Source organism: Brachyhypopomus gauderio, chromosome 10 (genome assembly GCF_052324685.1).
Source record: "Brachyhypopomus gauderio isolate BG-103 chromosome 10, BGAUD_0.2, whole genome shotgun sequence".
In the NCBI taxonomy this organism is placed as follows: domain Eukaryota; kingdom Metazoa; phylum Chordata; class Actinopteri; order Gymnotiformes; family Hypopomidae; genus Brachyhypopomus; species Brachyhypopomus gauderio.
In genome coordinates, this window is record NC_135220.1 from 3,376,634 (window position 1) to 3,393,998 (window position 17,365).

The 17,365-nt window shown below is 43.0% G+C and overlaps 1 protein-coding gene across 3 annotated transcripts; it reads right to left on the reverse strand.

Moving 5' to 3' along the window:
- Positions 1-11,469: 11,469 nt before the first annotated feature.
- vgll4a (vestigial-like family member 4a) lies at positions 11,470-17,309 on the reverse strand. Of its 3 annotated transcripts, none has more exons than XM_077018790.1 (5): positions 16,737-17,309; positions 16,220-16,394; positions 15,775-15,994; positions 15,480-15,600; positions 11,470-15,012 (listed from the first exon to the last, which is right to left on the reverse strand). In XM_077018790.1, exons 1-5 carry the CDS (start codon positions 16,825-16,827, stop codon positions 14,843-14,845), a joined length of 777 nt encoding a protein of 258 aa, XP_076874905.1. In that variant the 5' UTR covers positions 16,828-17,309; the 3' UTR covers positions 11,470-14,842. The 3 variants fall into 3 exon arrangements, with proteins under 3 accessions (XP_076874905.1, XP_076874902.1, XP_076874903.1); XM_077018787.1 differs by having other exon boundaries at positions 11,470-15,042; XM_077018788.1 differs by having other exon boundaries at positions 11,470-15,015; positions 16,737-17,308.
- Between the last annotated feature and the right edge of the window lie 56 nt (positions 17,310-17,365).

Here is a 17,365-nt window from a genome sequence, read left to right on the forward strand (position 1 = left end):
ACTACGACCTCGTTTTATGTATAATTCCTTTACATTTTATTTCTTCTAATAAATAAACCTTGACCCCACTGGTCATTTTAGTTCCCCTGGCGTACAGGTGGATTTTACAGGTGGACAATTACAGCCTGTATGCCATCTGTCACTGTACACAATGCAACTCATCATGTCATCATTTTCTGACATCAGAACAAATATTATCTGGACATTTCACCACTGCCAGGACAACAGTAACTGACATGTGCAAAGTGTTACTAATACACAATTTTGTTTTAAATAATTAATGATCATATAATTTTTTTTTTTTAAATCTAATAAACAAACAAATATACTGTGCTTTACAATATTACTGATCCATATTTTGTGTGTTCTTCTGAAGCCTAATTTTACTAGCTATACTAAAAGGCATGATCCCTTGCTGTTCTTAGCGTAGGACTGTGCTATATGTGACTAGATGTTGAGTGTAGCACAGCTGGAAATCTTTGTACCCACTTGGTGAACAAAATGTCTCACTTTACAGGACACAATCAGAAACAGAGCTGATTTTGATCAACGCTGCCCTGTAGCTTTACTAAACCAGGCCACAGTGTATGAGTCATTAAGTGAGATGTCTTTGGGGTAGGAACATTAAAAAAACGGAAGCAGCAGGGGGCGGGGGGGGGGGGGGTAAATTAAAACACTTCTGAAGTCATTCCCCAGATCCTTCATGTTCAGTTTGCATAATAATGCCACTCAGACAGCCCACATGCATCACATGCAGCACTTTACAGTGCAGAGTACCAGCCATGCTGAGAACACGGTTGCTTTTTCCTCCACCGTTCCACTGAACGACCATGTGCAGCAGCGGGTTTCGGTATGCCATTAAATCAGGTCAGGGAACTCAAATCACACTCAGACGGCCCATTGTGTCTACATGGGACTGCTATGAGATCGTGCCACTAGGGTGCAAATGGAACACTGCTCTTTAATCCAGAGGGAGCGCAGTGACTCTTTTTAAGATCGTTCTGTCCAGACGTTTAATAATCTTTATTAATCAGTGGTGTCAGTAGGAAACTGAAAGTGTCCACATGTATTTTGGTCCAGATCAATTAATCGATCTGATTGCAATTAGAAAATATATTACTTACGAGTGAACAGAATTTCATTAAAGGGCACAAGCAGAAATTAATGTTCACCTCTTGTTGTCCTGGAGATATTTTTGTGCTGCCTTACTACAGCAGATCGTAGTGACCACTAGGGTAATTATCAGCTCCTTCAGGAGCTGGGTCAGGACAGCAGATATGCCCAACCCATATCTGTGTACGGGGCTGGGACTATTTCTGAAGAGCAACGGTGAACATATAGATGATGTGAAATTATACCATGCCACACTAAAACCTGCAGTTGCCTAGGGATAGTGTGCACTTAATCAAAGTGAGCAACACTTTAGCAAACAAATCCACAGCACAGACTGATGCAGGCGGTTCTCCCAGGGCTCCGGAGCAGTGAGCAGGTCGGTGCTTCTTTCTTTTCCCGCTCATCTGCTATTTTTGTCTTCTTGTACCCACCAGGGCTCAGAGTCTCAGAACAAACACTACTGGAGTAATTTGGTTGGAGGGGTAATGTATCACAGCGCAAGAGTGGATGTCAGTACGCTCATGTCTATGGCATGATAGAAGCTCTTTGTTCATCTCTGAGATGATGGCAATCAAAAAGAGTGGAATGAGAGACTTTGTTTAGCTGTCTGTGGTCATATACATCTCTAAAAGTGAAAGAAGAAAGAAACGCTTCTGTTAATTCAGAATCAGATGTGTGTTATGTGAATATAAGTTGTTATTCATGTGTGTTTTTGTCATTCTTTGTTTTGGATTTGCTGGGGCACAGATTAATCTTGATTGCAGACTAAATATACTGATTTTGTTTGCAATTAATTTATTAGTAGGTATCACCCCCATACAAATAACCTCTATTTCCCCGAATGATATTGGTAGCATCTGTGTGTGACAGTGGACAATCTACCAGCGTCCAATAGCCAAGCTGAGACCTGTGTCCAAGTCATTGATGTATGTGCCTTAGGTGAATCAACCAGGCCCAGGAGGATGTGTCTTCTAGACAGCCAGGCCCTGAGCCTACTGTGAGACCCAGTAACTGATATATGGGTGAATCAACCAGCTCTGGCTCTTCAGGCCCAGGAGAAAATGTCTTCTAGACAGAATGTGCCTATTTAGGACAGCCACCTGTGAGGTGCAGCGATAAGGTGTAAGGGGGGACTGAAATACTGAAGGTTAGAAGGATGTTTGTGGCCAGGACCACCAATGGGATAATGTGTGTGGGGATGGGTGGGTGGTGATTGTGCTTTGTTTTCATTTAGTGCCTTACTGTGGCATTGATTAAAATTGATTACAGACTGATTTGGAAATGGGCCCTGCACCAAAAGGTTTTCACAAATTATATCAGCGGCTACCCGCCTCTGACTAGTAACTGTTTTTAAAGAGCAGTAGAATGGGTGAGTGGGGCAGTAGAATGGGTGAGGGGGGCAGTAGAATGGGTGAGTGGGGCATTAGAATGGGTGAGTGGGGCAGTAGAATGGGTGAGGGGGGCAGTAGAATGGGTGAGGGGGGCAGTAGAATGGGTGAGTGGGGCAGTAGAATGGGTGAGTGGGGCAGTAGAATGGGTGAGGGGGGCAGTAGAATGGGTGAGTGGGGCAGTAGAATGGGTGAGGGGGGCAGTAGAATGGGTGAGTGGGGCAGTAGAATGGGTGAGGGGGGCAGTAGAATGGGTGAGTGGGGCAGTAGAATGGGTGAGGGGGGCAGTAGAATGGGTGAGTGGGGCAGTAGAATGGGTGAGGGGGGCAGTAGAATGGGTGAGTGGGGCAGTAGAATGGGTGAGGGGGGCTGTAGAATGGGTGAGGGGGGCAGTAGAATGGGTGAGGGGGGGTCTTTTTTCTGTGATGTTTGTTGTTGGTTGCTGCTATGGCAGTTTCAGGAAGGTGGTTGTTTAAACCACCGTTTGATGTGTCCTTCTATGGAGATGATCACCTACTGCAAAGGCAAGTTCAATGTGGAATAATAATCAGAATGCACATTTTTGTATATTACAAACCTATACTGTATATAACCTGTTTCTTTGTTTCAAACATGAACTGAGAGGCAGTGCTGAAGTGAGCTGTGTGTGTGTGTTGTAAGCAGATTTGGGTACCAGGAGTTGGAGCTGAGCTGTACCCATTGCTATCAGGAGGTGATGTGGTCAGTAAAACTGTCTAATAGATTTAACCCATACCAGGCCATACCGAACTCACACTGCACATATAAATATCTTCGTAGAGCTACAGAATACTAAGAGGAAATTTTATATGCCCTGGGTTCCTGCATTATTTTAGAGATTATTCTGCTACAATGGCTGTTGGGCCAAAACATGGGACCCAGCATGCCACTAAATCCCCCAAGTCCTGTTTGGATCAGCAATAGAAGAATTAGGTTTTGTTCAACACCTGGAATGTGTTGCCTAAAATCTATATCACTTCAGTGTTTATCATCAATATGCATCTACTGTACGCATCTACTACAGTTCATTCCTCTAATGTACAGTATGTACAGTCTAAGTCACAGCTCGGGGCAGTCATGGCCTGGTGGTAGGGAACTGGTCTTGTGACCGGAGGGTCATGGGTTCAATTCCCAGACCTAAGGCCATGACTGAGGTGCCCTTGAGCAAGGCACCTAACCCCAACTGCTCCCCGGGCGCCGGGCTAGGGCTGCCCACCGCTCTGGGCACATGTGATCCACAGCCCCCTAGTAATCACTAGTGTGTGTGTGTGTGTGTGTGTTCTGACTGCACAGATGGGTTAAAAGCGGAGGACAAATTTCGATTGGGGTGTAAAAATCACAATTGACAAAATATGGCACATTTACAATTATTTTGGAGCCAAGCATGCAGATTATTTCAATGATTGTTTCACTGTATCAATCACTTGATCTTAGATCATACACTTCATGTTCTGTTTTTAACAGAAACCTGACTAAATGAACGTAATAGTGCAACTGTACCAATTAAATGGTCCACCAAATTTTCTCATGAGTCAACAGGAGAGGTGCAAATACATTCCTATGGTCACATCCTGGACTTATCTCAAAATGTCTCACTGATACAGATCACTACTGCTGCATTTTCTTTGATATGTCTGGAAAGATTTTTCTGGACAAAATGTCTACTTTTAAATCCAACCTATCTGGTTTGGTTGCGTCAATTCAGGTGAGATACGAAAGTGGGCACATCACCAAGGGTAGTCCGACACAATACACTGATCCTATCTGCCCTAATTGCATTATTTTTGCAATAGCTAGCCAACACCAGTATATTACTCAAGTCCTCCAAGGGCATATGAGTTGCCTCTATGGAAAGGGGACACCTGGCAAATAAAGAGAGTTTGTTTGAACAAGAAAAAATAAAGCAAGACAATCAGAAAAGACAGTGAGAAAGGAAAATTTAAGAAAGCCAATCAGAGAAGAGCAGGGATGCTCCACCTTCAGAGGATCCCATAGGTTATTTCTGACCCATAGGCTATACCCACTACCATCAGACAGTCAAGTGTTCTATTGAGTCCAACCAGCTCAATTACTCAGACTGACTCTTCGAAATAAATCTCATATTGGATTTTAAATATTACTTGTTTGCTTATCCTGAAACCTCCATTCGATACTGAAAAAATCCTCCATGACAAATTTGGTGAGCCAGCCAGGAGGATAAGATTTGGAGAAGAGGGATGACATGGACTGCCCAGTTGGCATAAGAACTTCTGGAGTCCAGTGGGGAACCGTCAGGGCCCTCTACGCCCTCTCAGAGGGCCTAAAATATTCTTAAAACATTATATATATATAATTATCCAATTTAATTTTATCTACTTACAGTTTTACAATCGACATCTAAACAATTACAGAAATATAAGCAAATAAATTATTCACCCGTGTCTATTCAATCTGTGTTGGAAGGTGAGGGGTTAAGTGAGCCTGTGTCTCCCCCTATCAGGACTGTGATGCCCGCTGTTCGTTTACAGAGGGCCTGGCAGTTATAATTCAGTGCAATACCAGTTTCAAATGACAGTAAAATTGACCAATCATATCTGCCGTCTTAGTGGGCGGGCTTAACTGTATGATAATTTCCGCCCACTGTGGCGACGCTAGCTGTCGTTAGCCTACCGCCGCTATCTAGTTTCGATTCATCCCTTTGACGTCCTCATTTACATATTTACATATTCTGCTTCCGAGAACCACGAAGCTGTGAACCTTATTTTGTTTGGAAACTTATTTTGCTTAACAAGTTATCTAGTACAAATCTTATTGTTTATTGTGCTTCTAAAGCTATACTGTCGTCTCAGTTTTTTCTTTATTCTTTATTGCAGTTTATTATGAGAGGAAAAACAAAAAAAATTGGGGGGGGGGGGGGGGGGTAGCGGGCCCAGGTTTAATGGTCACGGTTTGCTACTGCTGGAGTCTATAGGGAAAAGGTGGAGGAATGAGGAAAGGTCAGTAACCTACCAAATCTGCACTAGGAGACAATAAACCTATGACACAACAAAAATTTATTTCAGAAGTAAGCCTAGTTGTTAATACCAGTCACCATGATAGTAAACCTTTTGATATGCACAGAAATATGTAATGATGGGACAATACCCCCAGTGACAGGCATCAATCAAGACTGAAGCAAGCTTACTGAACATCAAGATATCCCAGAATTTATCCTCGAAGCAAATTTGGAACAAAAGACAAATGAAGGGGAGGACCTATTATATGGACCCAGCTGCAGATGTGGTGGAACAATGAAATGAAAAATGAAAATGAAATGTGCCATATTATGTCAATTGTGATTTTTACACCCCAATCGAAATTTGTCCTCCGCTTTTAACCCATCTGTGCAGTCAGAACACACACACACACTAGTGGTTACTAGGGGGCTGTGGATCACACGTGCCCAGAGCGGTGGGCAGCCCTAGCTCTGGCGCCTGGGGAGCAGTTGGGGTTAGGTGCCTTGCTCAAGGGCACCTCAGTCATGGCCTGTCTGGGAATCGAACCCATGACCCTCCGGTCACAAGACCAGTTCCCTAACCACCAGGCCATGACTGCCTCAATCAAGCAAAGGTGGATGGTATTTGAAAAAAAGGTTAGCCCACACCTGAAGTAGGGTTCAACCTAAAGGAGTCAAGGCACAAGAGCACACAGCTCTGCCCACTACACTACAGGGAAAGTGAGGGGGAATAACTCATGAAGAACGATTGTAGGGAGTGCTTAGTGGAGTCCATGGACGTAATTTTGATTTCAAAAGTGGGGGGGACATGGATTCGTCGCTATTTAAATATTTGGTTTTAACCGTAAAAACTGGGGGGGACCAAAGCCGGCTTTTGAAAAAGTGGGGGGGACATGTCCCCCCCGTCCCCCCCCAAAATTACGTCCGTGGTGGAGTCATAGGGGAGGAAGGGAGTTCACCCATCCAGAAGGCATGGAATTATAGGTGGAACCCTCAGCTACTCTAACTAAAAAGCAAACAAACAAAGCTCCAGTAGACTTGTCCCTTCCAAGAATCAAACCTCATTTGCCCTGGTCAGCGATCCAGAGTCCAGTCTCCACTCTACAGGTGAACAGTGACATCAGCATGTGGCCCTACCTCTGCCACTATTGCTAGCACCTTAGTGGCAAGAACCACAATGAAGAAGAACCCTGACATGTCTAGGGAATGCTGGTGACCATCAGCTGACGCAAGTGCCTTCCAACTACCATTTCTTACCATTGTACCTGAACAAAAACATGATTCTTGTCAGGGTGGGATGCATCACCATGTTCTTTTCCATAAATACAGACTAATACCATTCGGTCAAAAACAAGCTTTAACCTACAAAAGACCTGAATTTGTATGGATAACTGGATTCTCAGCTTTATCTCAAAAGATCTGATTTACTGCGTCCCAAATATTGGTAGTGGAAGATCTATAACAATAATTTTACCCCTTCTCCAGAATCCCAAATCCCAACATTATTTTGGAATGTTCTGCTTTTGGATCCCTGATTTTCTTCCTAATTTAGTAGCATCACATTCCCACCTGTCAGGTGAGTCTCCCCTGTCACACAGCAGCTACCCAGGTATCACCAGGCATCAAACTTGTGATCCCCTGATGATAGAGTTATAATAGGGTTACAAGGATTGTGCCATCAGGGATTTAAAGTTAGGGGCATGACGTCAATGTCTCTTTGACCGACATGAACATTAATAAAGGTTGTTTGCTTGCTTAGTTAGCGTTAGATCTTCTAACTTTAGGGAGACCTCATGATTTATCAGAACATCTCTGTAACGATTGAGAGGTTTACTCGTTATGCATGGGCTGTTCATGGACCAACCTGCAAAGTCTACAGACCAAGTTCAAGTTGCATTATATTGTGCAAACATTTGAGTGCCCAAATGAGAGGCCATTCTGATTAAGGTCTCACATGATGTTCCAACATCAAATAAGGTCTATTTTCACCTTTTTTGATGTTTGAACATCATGTGAGGCATCCAGCAGATGTGGTATGATGGGCCAGCTAGGTGAAAAAGATCACCAGCAGTTATGCTTATTCTTTATCTATTTCATCTATGGCTTGTGTAGCAGAGCAGTTTATACAGGCATAGACTGACTAGATTACAATTCCTTTAGTTCCAGGACAGCAAAAGTAGGAAGAACAGGTGGAGACCTGGGAAATTCAAGCTTAGGGGTCACCTGTGGTTGTTTATCTAGATAAGGACGATCTGACCCATAGAGGTACGTCTGACAGAAGAGGAAAAGAGGGTTTTGCAAAAAGGAATTCTATCATGCTCTATATCAAGTCTATCACAAGAGCGCCTGTAACTGACCCTGAGCCAACTGAGAGACCTAGTCATTGATATATGGATGAATCAACCAGCTCTGGCTCTTCAGGCCCAGGAGAAAATTCTGTCTTCTAGACAGAATGTGCCAATTTAGGACAGCCACCTGTGAGGTGCAGAGATGAGGTGCAAGGGTCACAGGCATTAAGGGTTTGGGGGTTGCTGTGTGGAGGAAGCAGTTTATATGTTCATTCAGTATTGTTTTTTATGTTTTATAAGCTGTGACTTTTTTAGTTTATTTTCATGTGTTATTGTAGTGCTTTGTTTGTGGTTTGCTCTTGTGGTGTTGTAGTGATTGAAATGAATTGCTGACTATATGGATTTATTAATTGGACTGAATGGGGTATTGCACCCCTACCATTAAGGAACTTCTATTTTGCTAGATCTGGCACTGCATATATAGGACTTATATCTTGGACTTGTGTTCCTACATGCGGATGCTGCTGTTGGGGGATTATGTTTGATATCTTTCAGTGCATTTGGAATGGTTGTATTTTCATGTATATATGAATATATATATATATTCATTGAGTGAGTGTGTACATAGTTGCCTTGATCCTCCCAAATCTAAAGAAACCTCAGGTGCCGTATTAGGCCAGCAGAGTTCCAGTTTGCCACTGGGTGTCGTAGTCGGTTATATTCGTTATTTATCTGGGGCACAGCAGCATACATAAAGTTAATGATTAGTGTGGTGTTAAGGTCTGAAACAAGGGCGTCCAGCAAATTCCGACGCAGAAACAGAGACAATTTGTCTCAGGACTGTGGGGAATAAAAATAATTAAATCGATGAGAAAAATAACGGAAACGGAAGTGAAGTGCGCGTTTGCATCTGCTGAGACGCATGCCTTTGACGTGAAAGCAGAGCGATAGGCATTATGTAACGTCTTCGGCACACATGCCTGGATGTGTGACTGCCGGAGCAGCGCGCGAAGGCGGGGGGGGGAGATGGGGGAACGCGCGAGGAGAGAAGCCGCAGGCTCACGTCGGCACTGTGTCGCTTGGCAAAGCTGTTCAGCCGTGCAACGCTAACGGGGTGCATAACAAGCCTCATAATAAGAGGGAAGAAACCTGTCTCTTAGTGATGCCGCAGTGTTCTTCGGCTGTTGCCGGATGTCATGCAAGGACGTTTAACGTGAAGGTCCCCTGTTTATTTGTTGAAAAGACAACTGAGGGCTGAAAAGAAACACAACCGTAAGAAAGGGATTGTGGCAAACAGTGTTTTGTACAGACCATTTTCTTGTTAGAAAAGAAAATCCACACTCACTGACCAGTGGCCACTTTATTAGGTACACCTGTCCAACTGCTCATTACCGCAAATGTCGAATCAGCCAATCACATGGCAGCAACTCAATGCATTTAGGCATGTAGACATGACCAAGACGACCTGCTGCAGTTCAAACCAAGCATCAGAATTGGGAAGAAAGGTGATTTAAGTGACCTTGAACATGGTATGGTTGTTGGTGCCAGACGGGCTGGTCTGAGTATTTCAGAAACTGCTGATCTACTGGAATTTTCATGCACAACCATCTCTAGGGTTTACAGAGAATGGTCCAAAAAAGAAAAAATATCCAGTGAGCTGCAGTTTTGTGGGTGCAAATGCCTCGTTGATGCCAGAGGTCAGAGGAGAATGGCCAGGCTGGTTTGAGTTGACAGAACAGCAACAGTAACTCAAATAAATGTCGTTACATCCGAGGCATGCAGAAGAGAATCTCTGAACACAACACGTTGAACCTTGAGGTGGATGGGCTACAGCAGCAGAAGACCACACTGGGTGCCACTCCTGTCAGCTAAGAACAGGAAACCGAGGCTACAATTCGCACAGGCTCACCAAAATTGAACAATAGAAGATTGGAAAAACATTGCTTGGTCTAATGAGTCTCGATTTCTGCTGTGACATTCAGATGGTAGGGTCAGAACATGAAAGCATGGATCCATCCTGCCTTGGTGTGGGGGATATTTTCCCAGCACACTTTGGGCCCATTAGTACCACTTGAGCATCGTGTCAACACCACAGCCTACCTGAGTATTGTTGCTGACCATGTCCATTACTTTATGACCACAGTGTACCCATCTTCTGATGGCTACTTCCAGCAAGATTACGCACCATGTCATAAAGCACAAATCATCTCAGATTGGTTTCTTGAACACAATGAGTTCACTGTACTCAAATGGCCTCTCTGAGGAATTTTTCCAGTACCTTGTTGAATCTATAACACGAAGGATTAAGGCAGTTATGAAGGCAAAAGGAAGTCTGACCCAGGACTAGCAATGCGTACCTAATAAAGTGGCTAGTGATTGTAGGTCATAACATTCACAGTCTAACACACAAACTGCGTAAAATGAACGATAAAGGATTCAAGAAAGGCCATGAAGGTTAAAGCGGTCTTTCCTCCCCATTTATAGTCCATGTTCTTGTTTTCAGAACTACATCCCTTGTTTTCCATCAAAGACACTTAATCTGATTTACTGCTGCACCTCACTTCTAGCGAATGCAAGTAATTTTTCACTTATTCATTCATGGAGAAGTCATTAGATGAGAACTTGCACACCAGACAGCAGCGTACAGAACGTTTGGGGAAAATGGAGTCTTGGCGACAGTATGTGTTGTGGGATGATCTGGGGACCATGAGGACCAATACGAGCAATGATAGTGATGGTATACTGATGTTGAGAAAGATTGACAGGTTGTTCCTGTACGCATGGGGCCCGTGACATGGAGCCATCGTGTCCTCTTCTCTCGTCTCGTGGAGGTCCTACCACTGACTAGTTTCCCCATCAAGGGTTCCTGTCCTCATTGGTCTTCAACAAGCTTCCTGGCACCATGATCACAAAGGGCCTCGTGTTTATATCTTTTTTTTTTGGTCGACTAGAATAGCCAGGGCTTGTTACAGTAGGGCATGATGGGACAGAATCAGGGTGCCTAATGACTATGTTTCTTCTTTCCCGCTTGTTTTAAGGAATCATTTGAAATTTTCCCTCCCTTGAACATGTACACACACCATTTCAGAGTGTTTCAAGACCAGCATGTCAGCCTGAATCTTTGTGACTGAGGTCTTTTCTCAAATCAGAGGTTTGCTCAACACCTTCTGCAGGAAGCTGCCTGAACAGTGCACAATGCCTTCACTTAAACCCCTCAAGGCAGAGAGTCAGTTACTAAAATCTATTTGCTTTTTTTAATTTTTGGAACGGACTTCCAAGTGCAATATTTAGTTTACCTTTGCTTACCTTATCCAACAGTTAATTTACAAATTTCACCTTCATAAGTTAATGCAAAATGCCGTGCTATGTATGAGGATAAAATGAGGTGGTGTTAAATTCATATTTATTTCAGAAAGCTTTGGGCAATAAACCAAATTTCTTTGCGATCTTAGTTTTTGAAAATGAACCAACACTGACCCCTAGTGGCCTTAAATTGACTAAAATTGGGAATTATGTGAGGGAAATCAAGGAGGCACTCCTGGAAGACTGGAAAATTTGTTTTCTGAAGGTGGTGATATCAGCAAAACAACCACACACAGCAACACCAAGCACAATCCATACATCAACCTTGTCAAAGAGCCCCAAACATTTTAGTCTACCCTTAATGAATACAATGTTGTACAACTAGTTTGTTAAAAGATAATTTTATTATTTGTTTTTAAGTTTAATGAATATAAAAGTGGCACTTGTAAGAAAAAGAACAAAGCGCAAAAACAGTCGAGTTACATATAGACTAGCTATAATCTATTTCTTAACACAGCTCTTAAAAGTGAGGACACAGCCCTTGTGCCATTCCATCCAGATCCACATTAATGGAGCACAAACTTTGTCAAACATATTATTGAAGAACATTCTCAAAATCAGCAAAGAAAAATTAATGTCCCACTAGTATTCTTAATACTTTTCATCAATTTGTTCTGGCAATCTGACCTTTATGAAGTCCTCAGAAAAAAAGATCAACTTTTTTTTTTCTTTTTAGAAACAGGAGAAAGGAAATGAGTAATGAATATTAAATAGGTACATAAAGTGAAGTGTATTTGTAACAGAAAAAGAGGACACAAGAGTAAGTCATCACGCACTGCGTAACGATGGTCATTTTACATTAAAAATTAATCTGAACTTGAATTATGTGCTACAGAATAGAGACAGATGAAGTCCAGGAAGAAGGAAAATAGTGGAATACAATTAGCTTTGGTGTGTGAAAAACATCATGCTCCACAGTGAATTATGCCAACATGTAAATATAAAGTTAGCCTAACATCAGACCTAAAAACAAAGAAGGCTGATGAACATTTAGCACAGGTGCTGCTCGTTCGAGGTGAGGAGGTGCTGCAGCTGCCAGACCAAAGGGAAAATAATCAAACGCCGAGCGCCGTCCTTGGGGAGACAGCCTGACCCAACATGAACTGACTATGTGGGTCGTGGAAGGACAGAGCTTCTGTTCTGACCATCTCTGTGGAGATTTAAAAAGTGTATTGGTCCAGAAGAAAGCATTTATGCTGTCTTTATAAAAAACAAAATAACCCCAAGGACTTCCATATCATGACAGTGTAAGGAAATAATAGATAATTGGCATCAATAAGAGAGCAATCTACCAAAGTCCTGTAAAAAACTTTAAAAATCTGTATCACAGTCGAAATAGTTCAACTCCAAGCCATGTATACTGCATGTATACTGCCTTTCCAGAGGCTGTGCTTCAAAGCTAGGTGCCAACATGTCTAAAGAATTCTGTTATAAAAATATAATGAGTATACTGTTCCAGCAGCAGAACTTTCTAAAATTGTTAATGAAAAAAATAAACAGATTCTAAGAATGCACAGTATAAAGACAGTGTCTGTAATAGATACCAGCTATTTGAAATATGCATTTAAGAGTAGGATTACAAACAAACCCCTAATAGACAAAATGTGGAAAGCTGGACTGTGTAAGAGCATCTATAAATGTCCTTAGTCATGAACATAAACCTGGTCAGGAAGAGACTGGACACTTCCTAGAGACTGGACACTGCATGTTGAGTGCCTCCTTGCAGATCACAGATCTTTTGCAGATTAGCTCATTTGAGGATTAAACCTTTGTTAATCTCGGTCACCCGGCGTTTAGGGAAATGTTATTACTCTGCTATTGTTCAGAACTGCAATATAAAACTGTCTATCTAATAAATAAAGAAAGTACTTGCAACACAAAACCCAAATATCTATATGCTTGGGACTGCGGTATGCCACATAAAACAGTAAATATTTCAATATGGTAAAGATTTCTTTGGTAGCCCTACTTAAAATACTCTACAGAGTATGTGGCTAGCCAGCCCTAGCAAGATTCCAGCACCACAGGCTATAAAACAAAATAAAAACCAAACTAAACAAACAAAAAAGGTTTATGGCCCCATTGTCCAAAAATCCACAAATAGGTTGGATTTTTGCTGTGTTTTCTTCGTGCGTTTTATTTTATGATGTTCAGACCTTGTACGATACGTCCACCATCATCTCAACTTGAACAATACAATCTGGTTCAACCACAAGACAAAAGCCTGAAAGAGGAATCAAGAAAGCGTCTGCTGCTCATTCTACCCAACGACATCCCCACGCATTAAAATGTACAAGCATACAAGACAGGCAACCAACTACAACACGTTTTCAATCTACTGAATATCTTGAAATGCCTGGCCTTAGGTTGCCCGTGGTAGATTTGGTTTAACAGTGCATACTATGATCAACATATCAAAAGAATAGTCACAGAAAATCTTGAGATCTTTGCTCCATCACCTTTTCTTGTGGTCTCATGCTCTTTTACGGTCACCTGTGTCAAAGCCCCAGCATAAAAGGAAGCCCAGCAGGTCGAGGAGTGAAACGAGACTTCCTATATGTTATTATAGGAATGAGCAAGGGGCCTGTGTGGGTATGACTCAGGATAAAGGGGCCTGTGTGGGTATGACTCAGGATAAAGGGGCCTGTGTGGGTATGACCCAGGATAAAGGGGCCCGCGTAGGTACGACCCAGGATAAAGGGGCCCGCGTGGGTACGACCCAGGATAAAGGGGCCCGCGTGGGTACGACCCAGGATAAATGCGATCCTCATCTTTAAAGCTACAGCTCAAATAATCTTCAACATACCACAAAAAAAAGAAGAAAAAAAAAAAAGATTTTGATCTCTCTCTGCTCATCTCCTTGGCAACAGTGAAAATAATTAAAATTAAGGACTGCGAATGCATTGGGGTCACAGGAAGACAAGGATGTGGTAAAGTAAACAGAGGGGACACAGTGATCCTCTTACAACAGCGACCGTCTCACGTCTGCTCCCTCACGCCGTGTCAAGTTTACAGATTTTGTTGACTACCCTTTTTGTTCTTTTGTTCGTGCCATGATTCTGATGCGCGTGTGAGGTCTTGGTGTCCTTAGGACATTACAGATGTCTTATAGATGTGGGATTCTTGATCGGCGTGCTCCACGAACACACAAAATGAGCACTGTGATACAAATGAGCACTGGTGCACATTACTAAGTGCCAGACGCAGACCTATACCGTTTCATAATCCATTAACCAGACAGGCTGGCTGTCCCTGATGTCACTATAACCACACCAATAGGAATGGAGTAATCGGGTTTCTCAAAAAGACAAAAGCTGTGTTTCCGTAAGCGTAGACAGTTCTGCTACAGACACTAAGCCTTCTGGATTCTCTAAAAAGCCTGACTCAGTGTTGACCATTTGAAGCCAAAGTCACTAAACTCGTTAGGCGTCTTGTTGCAACCACACAGATAACACCAGCAAGCATTTAAAACGAACCCACTGCTTATTACAGCATGTAGAGAGAAAGCAAAACAGAACGGCAGAGTGCCATTTATAAAGACAATAAACAAACAAGCAAACAAAAACCACAAGTCTAATTCTTGAAAGGGTTTTCACAAACTCACACAAAAAACTCGGTGTGAAAAGAACTTAACACAGGAAAAAAACAACCATGACTGACTGGGTTCTGGACTGGTTTGCTTGGGGACTCCTTGGCCTTTACGAAGTGGACTCGGGACTTCTGGACCCGCTGCCTTTAGCCTTGATCTGCAGCCAGGTGTCACCCAGCGCCTGAGCAAAGTGGTCGTCCACGGAGCCTGTGATGGAGACGGAGTTGGAGGCCGCCCCCGGCTCCTGGTAGATGTCTCCTAGGCTACGCCGAAAATGCTCTTCTATCACAGGGTCACACACAGTATTTGCTAGGCGGTGAAGAGGCATTCAAGAGTGCTTAAATTAACATTGTGCTTTGGAAAACTTTATTTTAAAATTATCCTCAAAAATCAACAACAGCCTTTTAGGAATGTTCTTTGAACCAATATCCACCCATCAAATCTGTACATTATAGTCAATTACCACAGAAATATTTTAACATATTTCTCTATGCTTAGCATAGAAAGTAAAAACCTGTTCACTTGACACACACAAACCAGGAGGCAAAGGGCAGTAGCAGTTCGCACAATTGACCACCCTTCACCTCCCACTGTACACACGTTTGGAGGCAAAAACCTCTTCTGCTCTTTACAAAGAACAGGAAACATTTTTAGATTATTGTAGGATCAGATGGAGATTAGGTCAGAAGAACTGTAGAACGCTAGTTTAAGGAGAAATAAAAAACAAAAGAAGTGTTAGTACTTACCATTAGGCTTGTTCTTTGCAGCAGGTGCCACAGAGGTGCATCCGTTTGGAGACATGTGACAGTTTGAAAGGTTACATGTGCGGTTGCTTGCAGGGGCACAGGTAATCACAGATGGACGATTCTGATGTACATTAATAGGAGCACAACACAACAGTCAGATCTGACTGACACTATGCCGATGTCTTGGGGGTCGTCGGTATTGTTTATAGTATTTCATCATACTGCCCAACCCTATAATGTCCGCCACTTATCAGAGCCGTGGGGCCTGTGGGGTTTGAGCTGTGATCGCACTCACCTGCTGACGTTCTGTAGTGGCGGGAGGCGGGGGGAGAGCGGACCTGACGCCATCCACGCTGTTTTTGGTCAGTGCTATCGGCTGTTCCACAGCAAAGACAGGAAAGGGAACATACAGGCGATTTGCATGGAAACCACTGATGACGGAGGAAGTGTGCTCAAAAGAGCTGTTGCAGTGACTCCAAGTGTCCTGCCTACTGTCTCCATTGGCAGGAGTTCCCCTGCAAACAAACACGACAGGAAACAAGTCAAAATAACAACATTCGCACATAACAGTGCAGCATGTCATCTCCCAGTGTGGTGTGGGCCAGTTTACAACTGATTTGCTGTGAACTTTATATTTCACAAGGCAACGTGGTTAGGCTGGGCTGCCACATCAGCCCTGAGACATTCACTCTCGGGTTTTATTGTGGGGGATTACAGAGGTGAGAGCTGGTCAAACTCACAGATGGGTTGTGATCAGACGACTCATTTTTGTCATTTGTTCATTGTCGTAGTCGTGCCTGTTTCCAACTTGTTCTCCATCCTCAAACTTTCGTTTACTTGGGCTAACAGGAGTCCCTGTCCTATTGTTTCCCACTGATGAGGACAAAGCGTGCATCCTCGAATCCCCCGAATCATCTGAAAACACAAAATGGAGATACAACCCCGTTATGGTTCATTTTTAGGACACATGAAAGACGGTTAACGTTTGCGTTACTAAACATAAGACTTCTGACTGAAGTCGTTTTAATTTCAAGGCAAAAACCTCAAAGTGCTTCTGAGTACTACAAAGAAAATCACAGCAACAAAACTTCACAAATGTGTTAAAATAGCTAGGGTTAACTACTTTTCAGTTTTACATAAATTGCTGTTAAATTAACCTAGTCATGTACAGATTAGCGGAAACCCAACACAACAAACGACTGATAAGAGACGAGCTGGCTGGGTTAGCTGCTCGTATAGGTACGACCACGGACTCACCGTCGTACGCGTCGTAGTGAAGTCTTCCGATGTTGTTGTTCATCTTGTCCATAAAACGGTGGCTCAGAAGGTCCATTCTCGGGAGAAGCATTTAGCTTAAGAGCTAGCCGCCAAGCTAGCCAGCCAACCCAGAGGTAGCTAGCTAGCTATCTTAGCATTGGCGGAAAAAAAGTACGCTTGAAGATTTTATATGTGCCTTTTTAGTGACCAGAGTGAGAATAACTGGATTAGTTTGGTAGTTGAGTGGTAGTAACCGGTTTCGTTTGGTAGACTGAGCTACTAGTTGAGTAACAAATCGACGGCTTCGTCCAAAAGTTCCGTTAGCTAGCAGGCTAGCGATTAGATTGCTTGGCTGACGAGATAGCTAACTAGATAACCAGCAGGCTAGCTATACAAAACGAATACTCCAGAAATCTTCAAAGATGAATACGCATTTGGGAAAAAAATGAAACGCCACTTTTCACAGTCTGGATTTTTAAACGTTAATCAGACGAAGCGGTCCGAAGAACACGAGAGTTGGCGAAAGACGGTGGCATATCTGCTAGCTAACTCTAGCGCCATGACTGTGGGCTGATCCGGGACCCGTATGTGTGACGTTTACGTCGAGGGAAAGACGTTGAGCAATATTT

Coding starts and splice junctions, on each gene's coding strand:
- vgll4a (XM_077018787.1), bottom strand. CDS start 16,827: ATGCTTCTCCCGAGAATGGACCTTCTGAGCCACCGTTTTATGGACAAG. Junction 16,395..16,736: donor TCACTACGACGCGTACGACG/GTGAGTCCGTGG, acceptor TTGTGTTTTCAG/ATGATTCGGGGGATTCGAGG. Junction 15,043..15,479: donor TGCAAAGAACAAGCCTAATG/GTAAGTACTAAC, acceptor TTCACCGCCTAG/CAAATACTGTGTGTGACCCT.